At 38.8% G+C, this 13,033-nt stretch overlaps 1 protein-coding gene across 18 annotated transcripts in view; it reads left to right on the top strand.

Annotated features, from left to right (window-relative positions):
* Positions 1 to 13,033, top strand: part of PPP1R12B (protein phosphatase 1 regulatory subunit 12B) — a 237,868-nt gene that overhangs the window by 70,231 nt on the left and 154,604 nt on the right. For 16 of the 18 annotated variants that reach the window (XR_638991.4, XR_638985.4, XR_638984.4 and 13 more), the window contains exons 2-6: positions 299 to 429; positions 6,502 to 6,620; positions 9,424 to 9,583; positions 10,833 to 10,977; positions 12,666 to 12,740. Coding sequence is in view for 11 of the 18 variants with exons in the window: in XM_009189887.4 (XP_009188151.2) it covers positions 299 to 429; positions 6,502 to 6,620; positions 9,424 to 9,583; positions 10,833 to 10,977; positions 12,666 to 12,740 (630 nt within the window). In the remaining 7 variants the exon portion in view is untranslated. Of the gene's footprint in view, positions 1 to 298; positions 430 to 2,005; positions 2,052 to 6,501; positions 6,621 to 9,423; positions 9,584 to 10,832; positions 10,978 to 12,665; positions 12,741 to 13,033 lie in introns of those variants that run through there. The other 2 variants (XM_021933563.2, XM_021933593.2) reach the window with 2 other exon arrangements.

Below are 13,033 nucleotides of genomic sequence, written 5' to 3'. Positions count from 1 at the left end.
CATTTATAGCACTTTAGAAATCACTTTCATAATTAATCCTAATAATACTATAAATAAGATTAAGTATCATTATACGTGAAACTGTGTTTCACAGTTGAGATATTAAGGCATAGAGACATTTAAGGAGCTTGTATAAGATCACAAAGCCTAGAAGTCATGCTCTGGAGACAGAATGGAAGAAATAGAAATTAATGTATTATTAGAATTGCTGGGCATTGTCAATGCCCAGAGCAGCGTCTGGCACATAGTGGAACCCAGTGAATACTTGTCGAATGAATGAACGGACTTTTCTTTTCAGGCATGTATTGATGAAAATTTGGATATGGTGAAGTTTCTGGTGGAGAACAGAGCCAATGTAAACCAGCAAGACAACGAAGGCTGGACACCCCTTCATGCAGCAGCTTCCTGTGGCTATCTCAACATAGCAGAGTGAGTGAGCCTCTGTGTGTGTGGCTTTGCAGTATTGGTAGGAATAGCCTTCATTACTCCTCTATTCTTAGGAATTTGAATTTTATAAATAATTATAGTCTCTCTTTATTACAGATTACAAAAGCAGAAAGTTGAATTATCTTTAAGACATAACTAATACAATGTTTTGTAAAGCTGCTAAATCCATAGTTTTTTGGTTGAAACTTTTTGTTTGCTTCTATTTGCAGGTAATTTATATTTGCTGGGATATGCAGAGGTGGCTGTTCCACTGTCTGGGTTCACTTTCTGAACAACTCTAGCTGGGCATGTATATAGGCAGGCCTGGAGATTTTTTTCTGGATTCTTTGTAAACCTGTTTCATTGTTTTTTTTGTTTTCTTTTTTAATCAGTGCTTAGTACAAATGAAGGTAAAAAATGCCTAGCATACCAGTCATAGCACTCATGTAGTTAATAGCAGAAGAATGAGCCTAAACATATGGAACAAAGGAAAGGTGGGCACTGGCATGTGTTCTCCACATTAGTTGAATGGGAATGTTTAATAAGATACATTAGGAGGTACTATCTCCAGGACAACTAGTTTCCCCTCCCGTGGGTAGAAGAATCCTGACCATGTGGTACCTGAGATATAAGAGGCACTGAATAAATATCTGTTGTTTGAAGGAATGATCGGGGAGTTTAGTTTTAAACAAGGAAGAGACTTTGGCAGTCGAAACATCTTTAAAATGAGGCAGTTGAGCATATTCTAGATGAGGGTAAATTTATATTGTTAAGGTAAATTCCCTAAATAAAATCATGATATTCTATGCTCCTTTGAAAATCAGATTGCTTGTTTGAAGGCCCTTTTCAATAATATCAGTAGAACTCCATTACATTTCTCCTGTTCAGGAAACAGCAGGGAGAATTTTGTTGGCAGCTCTGTAGAGGCCTAAGAATGACTTCCCACAGAATCTGATTTGCCCAGGTTTCCTAAGGGAGAGTCTGAGTTGCTAGGTTTGCTGCTGACCCAGGGATGCTCAGTGGGAGAAGTTAGACAAAGGGAGAGTCAGAGCCAGAGAAACTTTAGGCAGCAGTACTGGTGTTTGACTGGGCTACTTGTTCTAAAAAGTGGATGACTGGGTTGGCCCCAAAGCAACCAGAAATAAACAGTGCAGTTTTCTTCACTCTTGATTCCTCCCTCTGTTCCAATTTAGTAAAAATCAGTAACCTCTTCATCCCCTAGGTTGCCCATTTTCAGAGTCTAACAGGAAGGAGGGCTCTTATTCTCAGTCTTATCCAATAACGCCAGAATTCTGATGCCTAAGAGTTGAGGTGATTTTACTTAAAACATTTATTTAAGAAACATTTATAGAACATGTTGGCCTTTCAATTGCTATTTGTTCAGGTGGCACGCTTGTGATATTTGAGCTACCAAATCTCATTACATTCAAGGATTCAATTTTTTCCTAAGTTTTTTTCTTTCACTTTTCTAAGGAGAGCACATGCTTAGAATTAGGATCACTTGTGCTGGCATTATCCTCCTGTGTGTGAAGCTAAGTACAGAGAATGATTGTAATTGCTTTTTTTTTTTTTTTTACAGTGATTTCTTTAATTCATCCTTATGAACAAATATAATTCTTCTGGAAGTAAGTTCAAAATGTAACAATCTCTAGCTCAGACAAATATTACCTTGTATGAAATAAATCTGTGAGAGCTACTATTTCCTAAGACAAATTATTACAAATTAAACTTGGAAGTATGACCAGGAGAGAGGTGATCTAGACCAGAATACATTGCAGAGGTGAGGTGGTGGTAGAGATGGCCTTCTTTATTTTATTTTTCACTATACATATCATTATTAGACAGGTTTTGACTTTACTGTCATTTATTTATTTGCAGTATGTAGCTGTTATATATATATATATATATATATACACACACACACACACATACATACAAACACAATGGAAAAAAAAATTGTACTATTCATTTTGGTTGCTTTACCTCAGGGCCAATGGAGAATGTTTTAAATAAGATCAGTCCCTGATCATCTCATCGTTTTTATTTTTGTATCTGAAAGATCTTAGACTTTATGTTCTTATTCCCAGAATCATTAGGAACTCTAAATTTCAAGGGAGTAGAAATGAATAAAGGCAAACTGGCTTTCTAGGAAGAATCCAAGTACATTCTATTTCATGTTTCATGATGATCTTTTTGTCTCAGTATGTTGCATCAAAAGGAGGGAGCTTCAGAGGCTTTTTTCCTCATTTTAAAATGAGTTCAGACTCAATGCTAGTTAGCTGGGTGTTTTTACATTTTTATTATGAATAATGTTTAACTTAGAAGCAGCGGATTGACCCAAACATACCGCATTTGGCTTTATAGTTTATTGAGATGCTAATTTATTCTCAGTTTTTGAACATATTTCATTTTCTTTCTTCCTCCCTTAGAATAGTAGCATAAAGACCTTGTACTGGTGTTGAGTTAGGAAGGATAAGAAGGCTTTATTGGCCGGGCGCGGTGGCTCAAGCCTGTAATCCCAGCACTTTGGGAGGCCGAGACGGGCGGATCACGAGGGCAGGAAATCGAGACCATCCTGGCCGACACGGTGAAACCCCGTCTCTACTAAAAAATACAGAAAACTAGCCGGGCGAGGTGGCGGGCGCCTGTAGTCCCAGCTACTCGGGAGGCTGAGGCAGGAGAATGGCGTGAACCCGGGAGGCGGAGCTTGCAGTGAGCTGAGATCCGGCCACTGCACTCCAGCCTGGGCTGCAGAGCGAGACTCCTGCTCAAAAAAAAAAAAAGAAAAAAAAAAGAAGGCTTTATTTTCTAGGGGCATATTTATTGAGCTATGAGCCTTTGGGCAACTGTAAGGATTCTCAGAGATAAAGTAGAAATTACTTCATAGGTTGATATTTATTCTTGTCCAGGTAAAGGTAAAACTAAAGAGGTTTTTAACTTTTTTTTTTCCCCTAAAACTGGAGAAAATGGAAAAACAGAGAGCCAAATTACTTTCTAAAAATTCATCTTCTTGATTGTAGAACATGGGAAAAGCAGGGTCCTGTATACCCAAGTGACATTATGCCTGATCCAGTAGGGATGGAATAGACGTCAGAGTAGAGTGGTTACATATTTCATGTAGTTCAAGCAATATTTATGGAATGCCAAGAGAAAAAAGCAAGTGTCAGATGCCATGGCGATGATAATAGTGAGGAAGACCCAGTTGTTGCTATGAACCAAAACGTATCTGAGACAGGTTTCAGTCAATTTGGAGGTTTATTTTACCAAGGTTAAAGACGTGCACCCAGGAGACAGATCTGTGCCTTTCCCCAAAGATCAAGTTGAGAACTTCAATACTTAAAAGGGAAAAGCAGCCTGGAGGGGAAAAGGGGAGGGCATGGTCACATTCCTGAATTCACAAAGAAAGGAGCGGGTAGGGAAATAGTCAATTAAATGTTCATCTCATGCCCAGTAAATCTCACTTTATGTAAGATAAGGTGAACATAGAGGTGAACGTAGAACCTGTAGAGATATTTAACTTTTTATCTATAGCTATCTGCTTAGGAACAAAAGGTAAGGCAGCTTCTTGCATGACTCAACTTTCAGCTTAATTTTTTTTTCTTTTGGCATAGTGAAATTAGGGTCCCAAGTTTTTATTTTCCTTTCACATTGCATTCGAGTAGCTTTCAGTCTGATGGAACGGTTACATCGAGGTACAGTGTAAGTCATGACCGAGGTCTAGAATTAGTGTTTGTTGGGGAGGAGAAGAAGAAGGATGGGGTTAAAGGAAGGAAAGAGGGAATTCAGTGTGTGAGAACAGGCAAAGCTTTCATGAAGGCAAAAGCATTTTAAATGAACTTTGAAAGAAGTGAAAGGTTTCTAGAAGGGAAAAGAGAAGGGAGAGAGTTCCACCTAGTTGGAAGAAACAAGCTGTGGAAGAGAGCTGGGTGAGAGTTGATGTGTTTGGGAACAGTAAGTGGTTTAGTTTAATTATAGAGTATAGGGTACACTTCAATCCAGGAAACATTTGTTGAGTGCTTACTATGTGTATTATTTGCATTTTGATATTTCAGGGTTGGGGAGGTGTAGCTGAATATTCCTTTGGCCTAAGGGAGAGGAATCAGAAGAGAGGAGCTATTGAATATGTGGAAATGAAGGGTAATTTATGAATGGAATACTAGGACTTGATAGAATTAAGAATACAAATAGAGGGAGTTAGTTTTGGAATTGAGTAAGGTCTGTCTTCCTCTGAGACTGTAAGGGAAAGAAGGAGATGGTTAAAAGTCAGGTGAATTGTGAAGGCCTTTGAGCTTCATACATGTAGAATGGATCTATAAATTAACAAACATTTGTTGAGGCCCTATTATACCAGGTACTAGGCACCGAGAAAGCAAAAACATGGTCTTACTCTCTATTGATTCTTTTCCCTCTACCAACTTTTTTTTTTTTTTTTTTTTTTTTTTTTTTTTTTTTTTTTTTACCCCGGCTTTTTTTTGCTCCCTGCAACCTCCGCCACCTGGGTTCGCATGATTCTTGTGCCTCAGCCTCCTGAGTAGCTGAGACTACAGGTATCTGCCACCGTGCCTGGCTAAGTTTTATATTTTTAGTAGAGACGGGTTTCACCATGTTGGTCAGGCTTGTCTCAAACTCCTGGCCTCAAGTGATCTGCCCACCTCAGCCTCCCAAAGGATTATAGGGGTGAGCCACTGCGTTTGGCCCCCTCTGCCAGTTCTTTGAATGCAGTGGCCAGTGGCCATATATTATCTCTCTCTCTCTTTTTTTGTAATCTCCTACAGTGTCTAAAATGTGGTTCCTATGGCTGGGTGCAGTGGCTCACACCTGTAATCCCAGCACTTTGGGAGGCCGAGGCAGGCAGATCATGAGGTCAGGAGTTGGAGACCAGCCTGACCAATATGGTGAAACCCCGTCTCTACTAAAAATACAAAAATTAGCCGGGCATGGTGTCACGCACCTGTAATCCCAGCTAATCAGGAGGCTGAGGCGGGGGAATTGCTTGTACCCAAGAGGCGGAGGTTGCAGTGAGCCGAGATTGCACCACTGCACTCCAGCCTGGGCGAGAGAGCAAGACTCTGTCTCAAAAAAAAAAAAAAAAAAAGGGTTTCTTGAATATAGTAGGGGACCAGTAAATGTTTATTGAATTGTTGAATGGATTGAAGTCTAATCTGAATTATTTTTCTCTTTCCTTTAAATACTTCTGAGTATTTGATAGAGCTCCTAGCATTATTAGGGTTCTCACTGGCCCAAAAGTGACTTGATCTAGAGAAAAGATGAACTAGATTTAAAGTCAAGACTGGGGCTGTACCCTCTGCCACTTGCCTGCTATGTGATTTTGAGAAAATTACTTAATATGTATGAACCTCAATTTGTTAAAGTCATGGTAATAATACCCACATTGCCTGCTTCCTAATGTTGCCTAAGACTTATGATATAATTTTATGTGCTAAGACTTATGATATAATTTTACTTGAAAGTACTTTGAAAATCAAAAAGGATCTATGTAAGGTATTGAATTATCAGACCTTTCTTCTTCAGAATCAAGTCTTCTATTTAGATTTAGAATTTAGTTACTTAACATTTTAATATTTCTTCTTAAATAATTTAGTTTCGTCTTAGAGTAAAGGAAGATTTCATGTGGATGTCTGGTTGATAGGAGACTTTTGTGGAGGCATAATTTAGGCAGATTTATACAAATTTTAATGGACACTTTATTCTTTTATTTTCACACCCACAGCACTACTTAATAAGCTCCAATGTGGCACTGGGAAAGTTTAAGGCTACATGCCTTTTTTATGTTACTTAGAAATTCTCTTGCCATCCACTGGGAGTGAGAGGATGGGAGTTAGTAATATAAGTGTGAAAGAAATCTTGTTTATTGGCATTGCTGTAGTGAGGAAATAGGGAAGCCTTTAGTCTTAATTACTGAAGTTTAAGGCACGTAGAAACTAATAATGGAATATCTTAACTGAGACCATATTTTAAACTCAGAGACTTCTCTGTGTATTCAATGCCAGATGCATGAGTAACATTTATATTAGATTGACATAAAATATTGATCCTGGATCTTATCTACAACAGGTATTTCATTAATCACGGAGCCAGTGTAGGTATTGTCAACAGTGAAGGTGAAGTTCCCTCTGACCTTGCAGAAGAGCCAGCCATGAAGGATCTTCTTCTGGAGCAAGTAAAGAAGCAAGGTAACCTCATGGATTGGAGGGGGCCAGGAAAGACTCTCAAACACTGCCATTTACAGAAAATAATCCATTTGCTGTGTAGAGCATTTCACTGTCATATCACAGGAGAGGATTTGATCTGTCTGCACTGCATTAATCATTAATCCAGCATCAAGTATCCTCATAATAACTCACACAAGAGTAGGCCAGATGCCAAAAGGATGACTAATCATTCCTTGTTTTTGCCATTCAGAGGTTGCATACCCATTATACAATTAAGAGTGACCTGATGAGGAGTGTGAACATTTCTTACTGTGTGTATGCATGGTATTGGGATACAGTGTAAATTTGAGAATTGGCCAAATACAGTTTGTGACTTTGCATCTTTTCCCTTGTTGAGAGCTAAAAGTGGTGCTGGTAAAGATATTTATTGTAACTAACCATGAGAATTAGTATGATAATTTGTTAAGGTGAGGAAGCTAACTTAGAATAATATATTCTAAAAATGCTTATTCTTATTTTATAGTTTTAGGAGAATCAATTTCACAGAATAGGATGGAATTCTTCAACCTGGAAGTCCCTGGGTTCTTTTTCCATCACAAAACTCTGTGGACAAGATTTGTAGTGATTTTTTTTTTTTTAAGTCCTTCTGCTGAACTACCTTACTCACAATCTGCAGTCCATCCCAGAGGATTTAGCTCCAGTGGTCTTTCCCAATTTGAACTTTTAGAACAGTCAGGGCCAATTCTTGCCATGCACATTGTTTACATATTATCCAAAACTGCTTTTGTGCTACAACAGCAGAGTTGAGTAGTAGTGATAGATTGGATGAACCACAAACCTGAAAATATTGGCCCTTTGGAGAAAGTATGTTGATCCTACTTTAATATAGTGATGTTCTAGATCAGTAACTACTTGCTTTTGCTGCCTTTCATGTATAGTTTTTGTGTCCTTTTTTTTTTTTTTTTTTTTTGAGACAGGGTCTCACTCTGTTGCCCAGGCTGGAGTGCAGTGGTATCATCTCGGCTCATTGCAACCTCTGCCTTTCAGGTTCAAGTGATTCTCCTGCCACAGCCTCCTGAGTAGCTGGGACTACAGGTGTGCGCCACCATGCCTGGCTAATTTTTATATGTTTTGGTAGAGACAGGGTTTCACCATGTTGGCCAGGCTGTTCTTAAACACCTGACCTCAAGTGATCCACCAGCCTCGGCTCGCAAAGTGCTGGGATTAAAGGCATGAGCCATGGCTCCTGGCTTTGTGCCCTATTGAATTGAAGAATTTTATGCTTAGCATAACCTCCAGTTTCACTCAGTTTTATCTCCTAACATTTGCTTTAAAATGTACAAACAACTTTAAAAAAAATCAGTTTTAAAAAATAGTTTTGATTGGAGAAACCACTTTTTCTATTTTGATTGCTGACTCTTCAGTGAGGGAGTATACGCTATTGAAAGGGGTATTCGTATATATGTTTAACTTTGCAGCACTGCTAACACTTCTTTGTGTTTGGAGTACTGATCTGTTTTAAATTGGTTTTAAACTGATCTCTTCACCCCATCCGCCTCCCAAAATCATACAGATAATACTTAGGTATTTGACAGGTTCTCTTTTTTTTTTTGAGACAGAGTCTCACTCTGTCTCGCAAGCTGGAGTGAAATGGTGCAATCTCAGCTCACAGCAACCTCTGCCTCACAAGTTCAAGCAATTTTCGTGCCTCAGCTTCCCGAGTAGCTGGGATTACAGGTGCCCACCACTACGCCCAACTAATTTTTGTATTTTTGGTAGAGACAGGGTTTCACCATGTTGATCAGGCTTGTCGCAAACTGACCACAGGCGATCCACCCACCTAGGCTTTCCAAAGTGCGGGATTACAGACGTGAGACACCGCACCCGGCAGGTTCTCTTTTAAGAGCTGAAAGGGAGTAGACCAAGCACAAAGACTGCTAATAAGTGTAAAACTTTTTGAATGGGTATATTTGTATTTGGGACATTTTATTATTTTGTATAATGGGGTATGCCCCACCCTAACCCCTTTTCACTGGCACAGATATTGGAAAGTTATTGGCTAAAGGGAGTAACTCTTGGAGTTTTTTCATGTTTTTAAGGAAAACAAAATCTGCATTCCCTTGAAAGCAGACAGGTTTTTAAACTGCAGATCACCTACTAATCTGCCCTAGATTATATATATTCAAGTCAGTGTATTTGCCTGTATATGGAAATGAACTTTAGAGATAGTTCAATTTTTAAAGTATATCAATACCTGAAACCAAGATTTTGGATACTAATCCTATGGTATAGTGAGTGGATAGGGACCCAGAAGAAGAATGACACAGAGGGACCCAGGATATCGGAGTTCTAGTGGCAAGCTCTGTCACTAATGTGTTTTGTGGCTTTGAGCCAGATTCCTAATCTTTCTATTTTTATTTCCTCATCTATTAAATGAAGATTGTAATATCTATTATATTTACCTTGAAAGATTGTTGGGAAACTAAAGTCGTATAGCATGTAAAAAGACTTGGAAGTTTATAGCTTTGCACAAATATTATAATGTAAAAATAATGTCCCCTTTGTCTTTATGTTCTGTTGAAAACAATTTTAGGTGCATTCCCTTAATGGATCTTTATCATATAATATTTAACCTCATGATTTAATCCTGGTAAGACCATTAATATGTGTACAAATGCCATTGATCTTCTAAATTTGATAATGACCCAACTTGATGGCTAAATTGTTATTTGTATTTATATTTATGATGTGCTTTAATCTAAGGAAAATATCCTGTCAAACTTAAGTGGAGCTTTAGTAATCCTGGCTGTCCTGGTTTCTGTAGGAGTCGATCTAGAGCAGTCAAGAAAAGAAGAAGAGCAGCAGTTGTTGCAGGATGCCCGCCAGTGGCTCAACAGTGGGAAAATAGAGGATGTGAGGCAGGCTCGCTCAGGAGCTACAGCCCTTCATGTGGCTGCTGCCAAGGGCTACTCTGAAGTCCTCAGGTATTGTCCATTTACATCAATCAGGAGTGGTTCACTGGGAGAAGATGAAATGGGTTTTGGAAGCAGAGGCTGACTTAGATTTTCCACTATGATGTGTTTTCTTTTTGTTGGTTTGCTCTCTGATTGTACAGTCTTTCTCACATTTTGCTGGTATTCATCCATGGATTGTCTCCCTCCCTCCCACCATTCCTCTAGCTTCTCACTAACATGTATGGTGTGAAACACAGTTGAGGTATATGGTCCTAGGAGGGGACTGTAATACTTGTGACCATTTGTTCCTTTTTGACTTATATAATTTATTTGGTGTCATTAGATTAATTATATAGATCTTGAGTATGCAGTATGCAGCTGGCACAGGATAGCCAAAATTATGTGAGGGATTTGGACTCTACTACTCTGTCTGTCCCATTTTTCCTTACATCCATACATGCTTCCTGTAGCTCTTGGTACTTAATGTTGGCAGGCTTTCCCAAATACTTGAGTTGCCAAAGGCATTATATATGCAGTTGTTAACTGGACTCTTCCAGTATTTCATATTTCACCTAATACAGGGTTCCTAGTAGGTATAGCAGTGTTTTGGTGCTCCATTTCTGCCTGAGAGTGATATCCGTAAGGGCCCCAATGTAGTTTGGGTCTTCAAGAGTCAAATCTTTTCTCTTGCATGCATACAAGTTAAATTATAGCTTTATAGTTAGCAAAAAACTGGAGTTATGTGGGTATGCAGTAAATAATAGTGTCCTAGAAAGATCAACCAGAAAGCTAGTTAGGAAAATACCCTGAAGAGAATTAAGTCTTCATTTTATTTTATTTTTTTAAACTTTATTGTTGACACTATTACAGATAGATAGAATGACCACAGCCTATTAGAGTCTTCATTTTATATGTTACTTCTTCCCTGCACTGGAAAATGGAAAATGTACCTTTAACAGAGTTATGTGATTTGGCTAATTGAATTATGCTTTGGTTAATCTTAGGTACATACCTTTCCATATACTCCCCTTGTATGGTATAACATGGATATGCCTAGGAAATATCTTATGACTTTTTCGAGAGGATTGATAAAGATCATCTGTGATTGGTATGCAAAGTAGTAACTATGAAACCCAAACTGTGCCTTAGAGGGCAGAAGTAATCATAAGACCCCTGTGGTTCAGGGCCAAAATCTGAAATATCAATCAGATAATAGTTTATTTGTCAGAAAACTGTAATATAGAGGAGATACATGTCTTGTTTTGGGTTTTCTTTTTAGACTTTTAATACAGGCTGGCTATGAACTCAATGTTCAGGATTATGATGGCTGGACTCCCCTCCATGCTGCTGCACACTGGGGAGTGAAGGAGGCTTGCTCCATCCTGGCAGAAGCACTCTGTGACATGGATATTCGAAACAAACTGGTGAGTGAGCTTGAACCTCTAAAAGAACAATGAGATTGGTGGCTGGGTCTCTAGAATAAAAGGCTTAACATCTCTATTCACTGGCAATCTGACTGTTCTGGTGAAATATACATCACTGGTAGCTATAATGTTACCCTCCACCACCCTACCTCTGGCCCTATTAACACAGAGTTATGTTTGTTATTTAAAATAAAACTCCATGGACCTTCTGATTGTATTTATGTTCAAGCCTCTAAAACAGGAAAAAAATATATTTGTTCTTGGCAAAAAAATGAGCTTTGAGGAGCCTAATGTTACTGTCTGTGGTAAGATATGAAAGATTTTATGGTTGCTGTATTCATGTGAGTCATTAAAATGTTATAATGACAAAGATCCTTGAGTTCGGCTGAAAATAGTGTTATTCAGCCTCACTTCAAACAACTTAGAAGCTCTGGACCTCCTATCCCTATGTCTACTGATTTTATTTTATTATTATTATTATTATTTTTGAGATGGAGTCTCACCCTGTTGCCCAGGCTGGAATGCAGTGGCACGATCTTGGCTCACTGCAAGCTCCACCTCCCGGGTTCACACCATTCTCCTGCCTCAGCCTCTTGAGTAGCTGGGACTACAGGCGCACCCTACCATGCCCGGCTAATTTTTTGTATTTTTTTTTATAGTAGAGATGGGGTTTCACTGTGTTAGCCAGGATGGTCTCGATCTCCTGACTTGGTGATCCACCTGCCTCGGCCTCCCAAAGTACTGGGATTACAGGCGTGAGCCACCACGCCCGGCTGATTTTGTTTTAATTAATTTTTTTCTTTCTTTCTTTCTTTTTTTTTTTTTTTTGTAGAGATGGGGTCTCACTGGTTTCCCAGCTGGTCTCAAACTCCTGGGCTCAAGTGATTCCCCAGCCTTGCCACTTGTAATCCCGAACTCTGTGTTTAAAGAATTTAGTGTTTCTTGTTACATGTCCTCTGTGATAGATGAAGGTATTATCATAATGTATGGTAGACTAATTAGGGAAGCAGTTGCTATTGGAATTAAAGGCAGAAAGTGAATATTGAATAATATTGAGTAATCCCAAAGTGTTGGGATTACAGGTGTGAGCCACTGTGCCCAGCCCATATATGTACTGATTTTCTGGTAGTGCAGAGACATGGCCTTTTAATTAGTAGATATTCTTATCTGTGTCACATCTCTCCCGAACCCAGGTTTCATTCTCAGACTATGGGTCAGGATTCTTAATTATACTGATGCTTCCTAAAAGGAGTAACTTTCTTGTCAGTCCTCCCCTCACTTAAAGGAAGATGATTCCTATGATTTAATCTTTATTGAACATGTGCCCTGAACCTCCCTCTGAAGTTTTGAAGAGCTCTTTATGGAATTTATCATAGCAATTAAGACCATTTTAGAACAGATACAAGTAGAGATTTCACTTGATTATTTGCCAGGTGGCAATAAGGATTAGAAATGGTGTGATTTCTGCAATACTGTTGTACAAACTCTATATTTAAAGGATTTGGTGTTTCTTGTTATGTGTCCTGTGTGATAGATGAAGGTGTTATCATAATGTATGGTAGATTAGTTTGAAAAGCAGCTACTATTGGAGTCAAAGGCAAAACGTGACTATTGAATAGTTCCCTAATAAAGTCATGTGATTGCTGCTTCTGTTTTCTATCAGTCATGGTGCTCCTTTTCTCTGCTAGGGCCAGACACCATTTGATGTGGCTGATGAGGGTCTCGTGGAGCATTTGGAGATGCTCCAGAAGAAGCAGAATGTGGTGAGTCTCTGATTGGTGCTTTTGAAACTTTTATAATAGTTTGCAGTTCACACCGAGTATCTCAATTGCTTGTTTCAGTTATGTCTGCTGAGAGTTGAAATGGACATATCTGCATTCCAGAGATGTTAATTGTTCCCTTCAGGAACTATAAACAGTCTGTTAGAAGAATATATCCCAGAAACCATTATTGCTCAGGATTTTTGCTCATTATAAGATAGCCTTCAAGGAGCTAAAAGTTAAAAACAGCCGCAAAAAACTAATACCCTTGATTTCTAGAAAATGAATGTGATATG

The sequence above is a fragment of the Papio anubis genome, chromosome 1 (genome assembly GCF_008728515.1).
Source record: "Papio anubis isolate 15944 chromosome 1, Panubis1.0, whole genome shotgun sequence".
NCBI classification, from domain to species: Eukaryota; Metazoa; Chordata; class Mammalia; order Primates; family Cercopithecidae; genus Papio; species Papio anubis.
The sequence above is the reverse complement of the archived record's forward strand: the minus strand, read 5'-3'. Positions and strand labels throughout refer to the sequence as shown.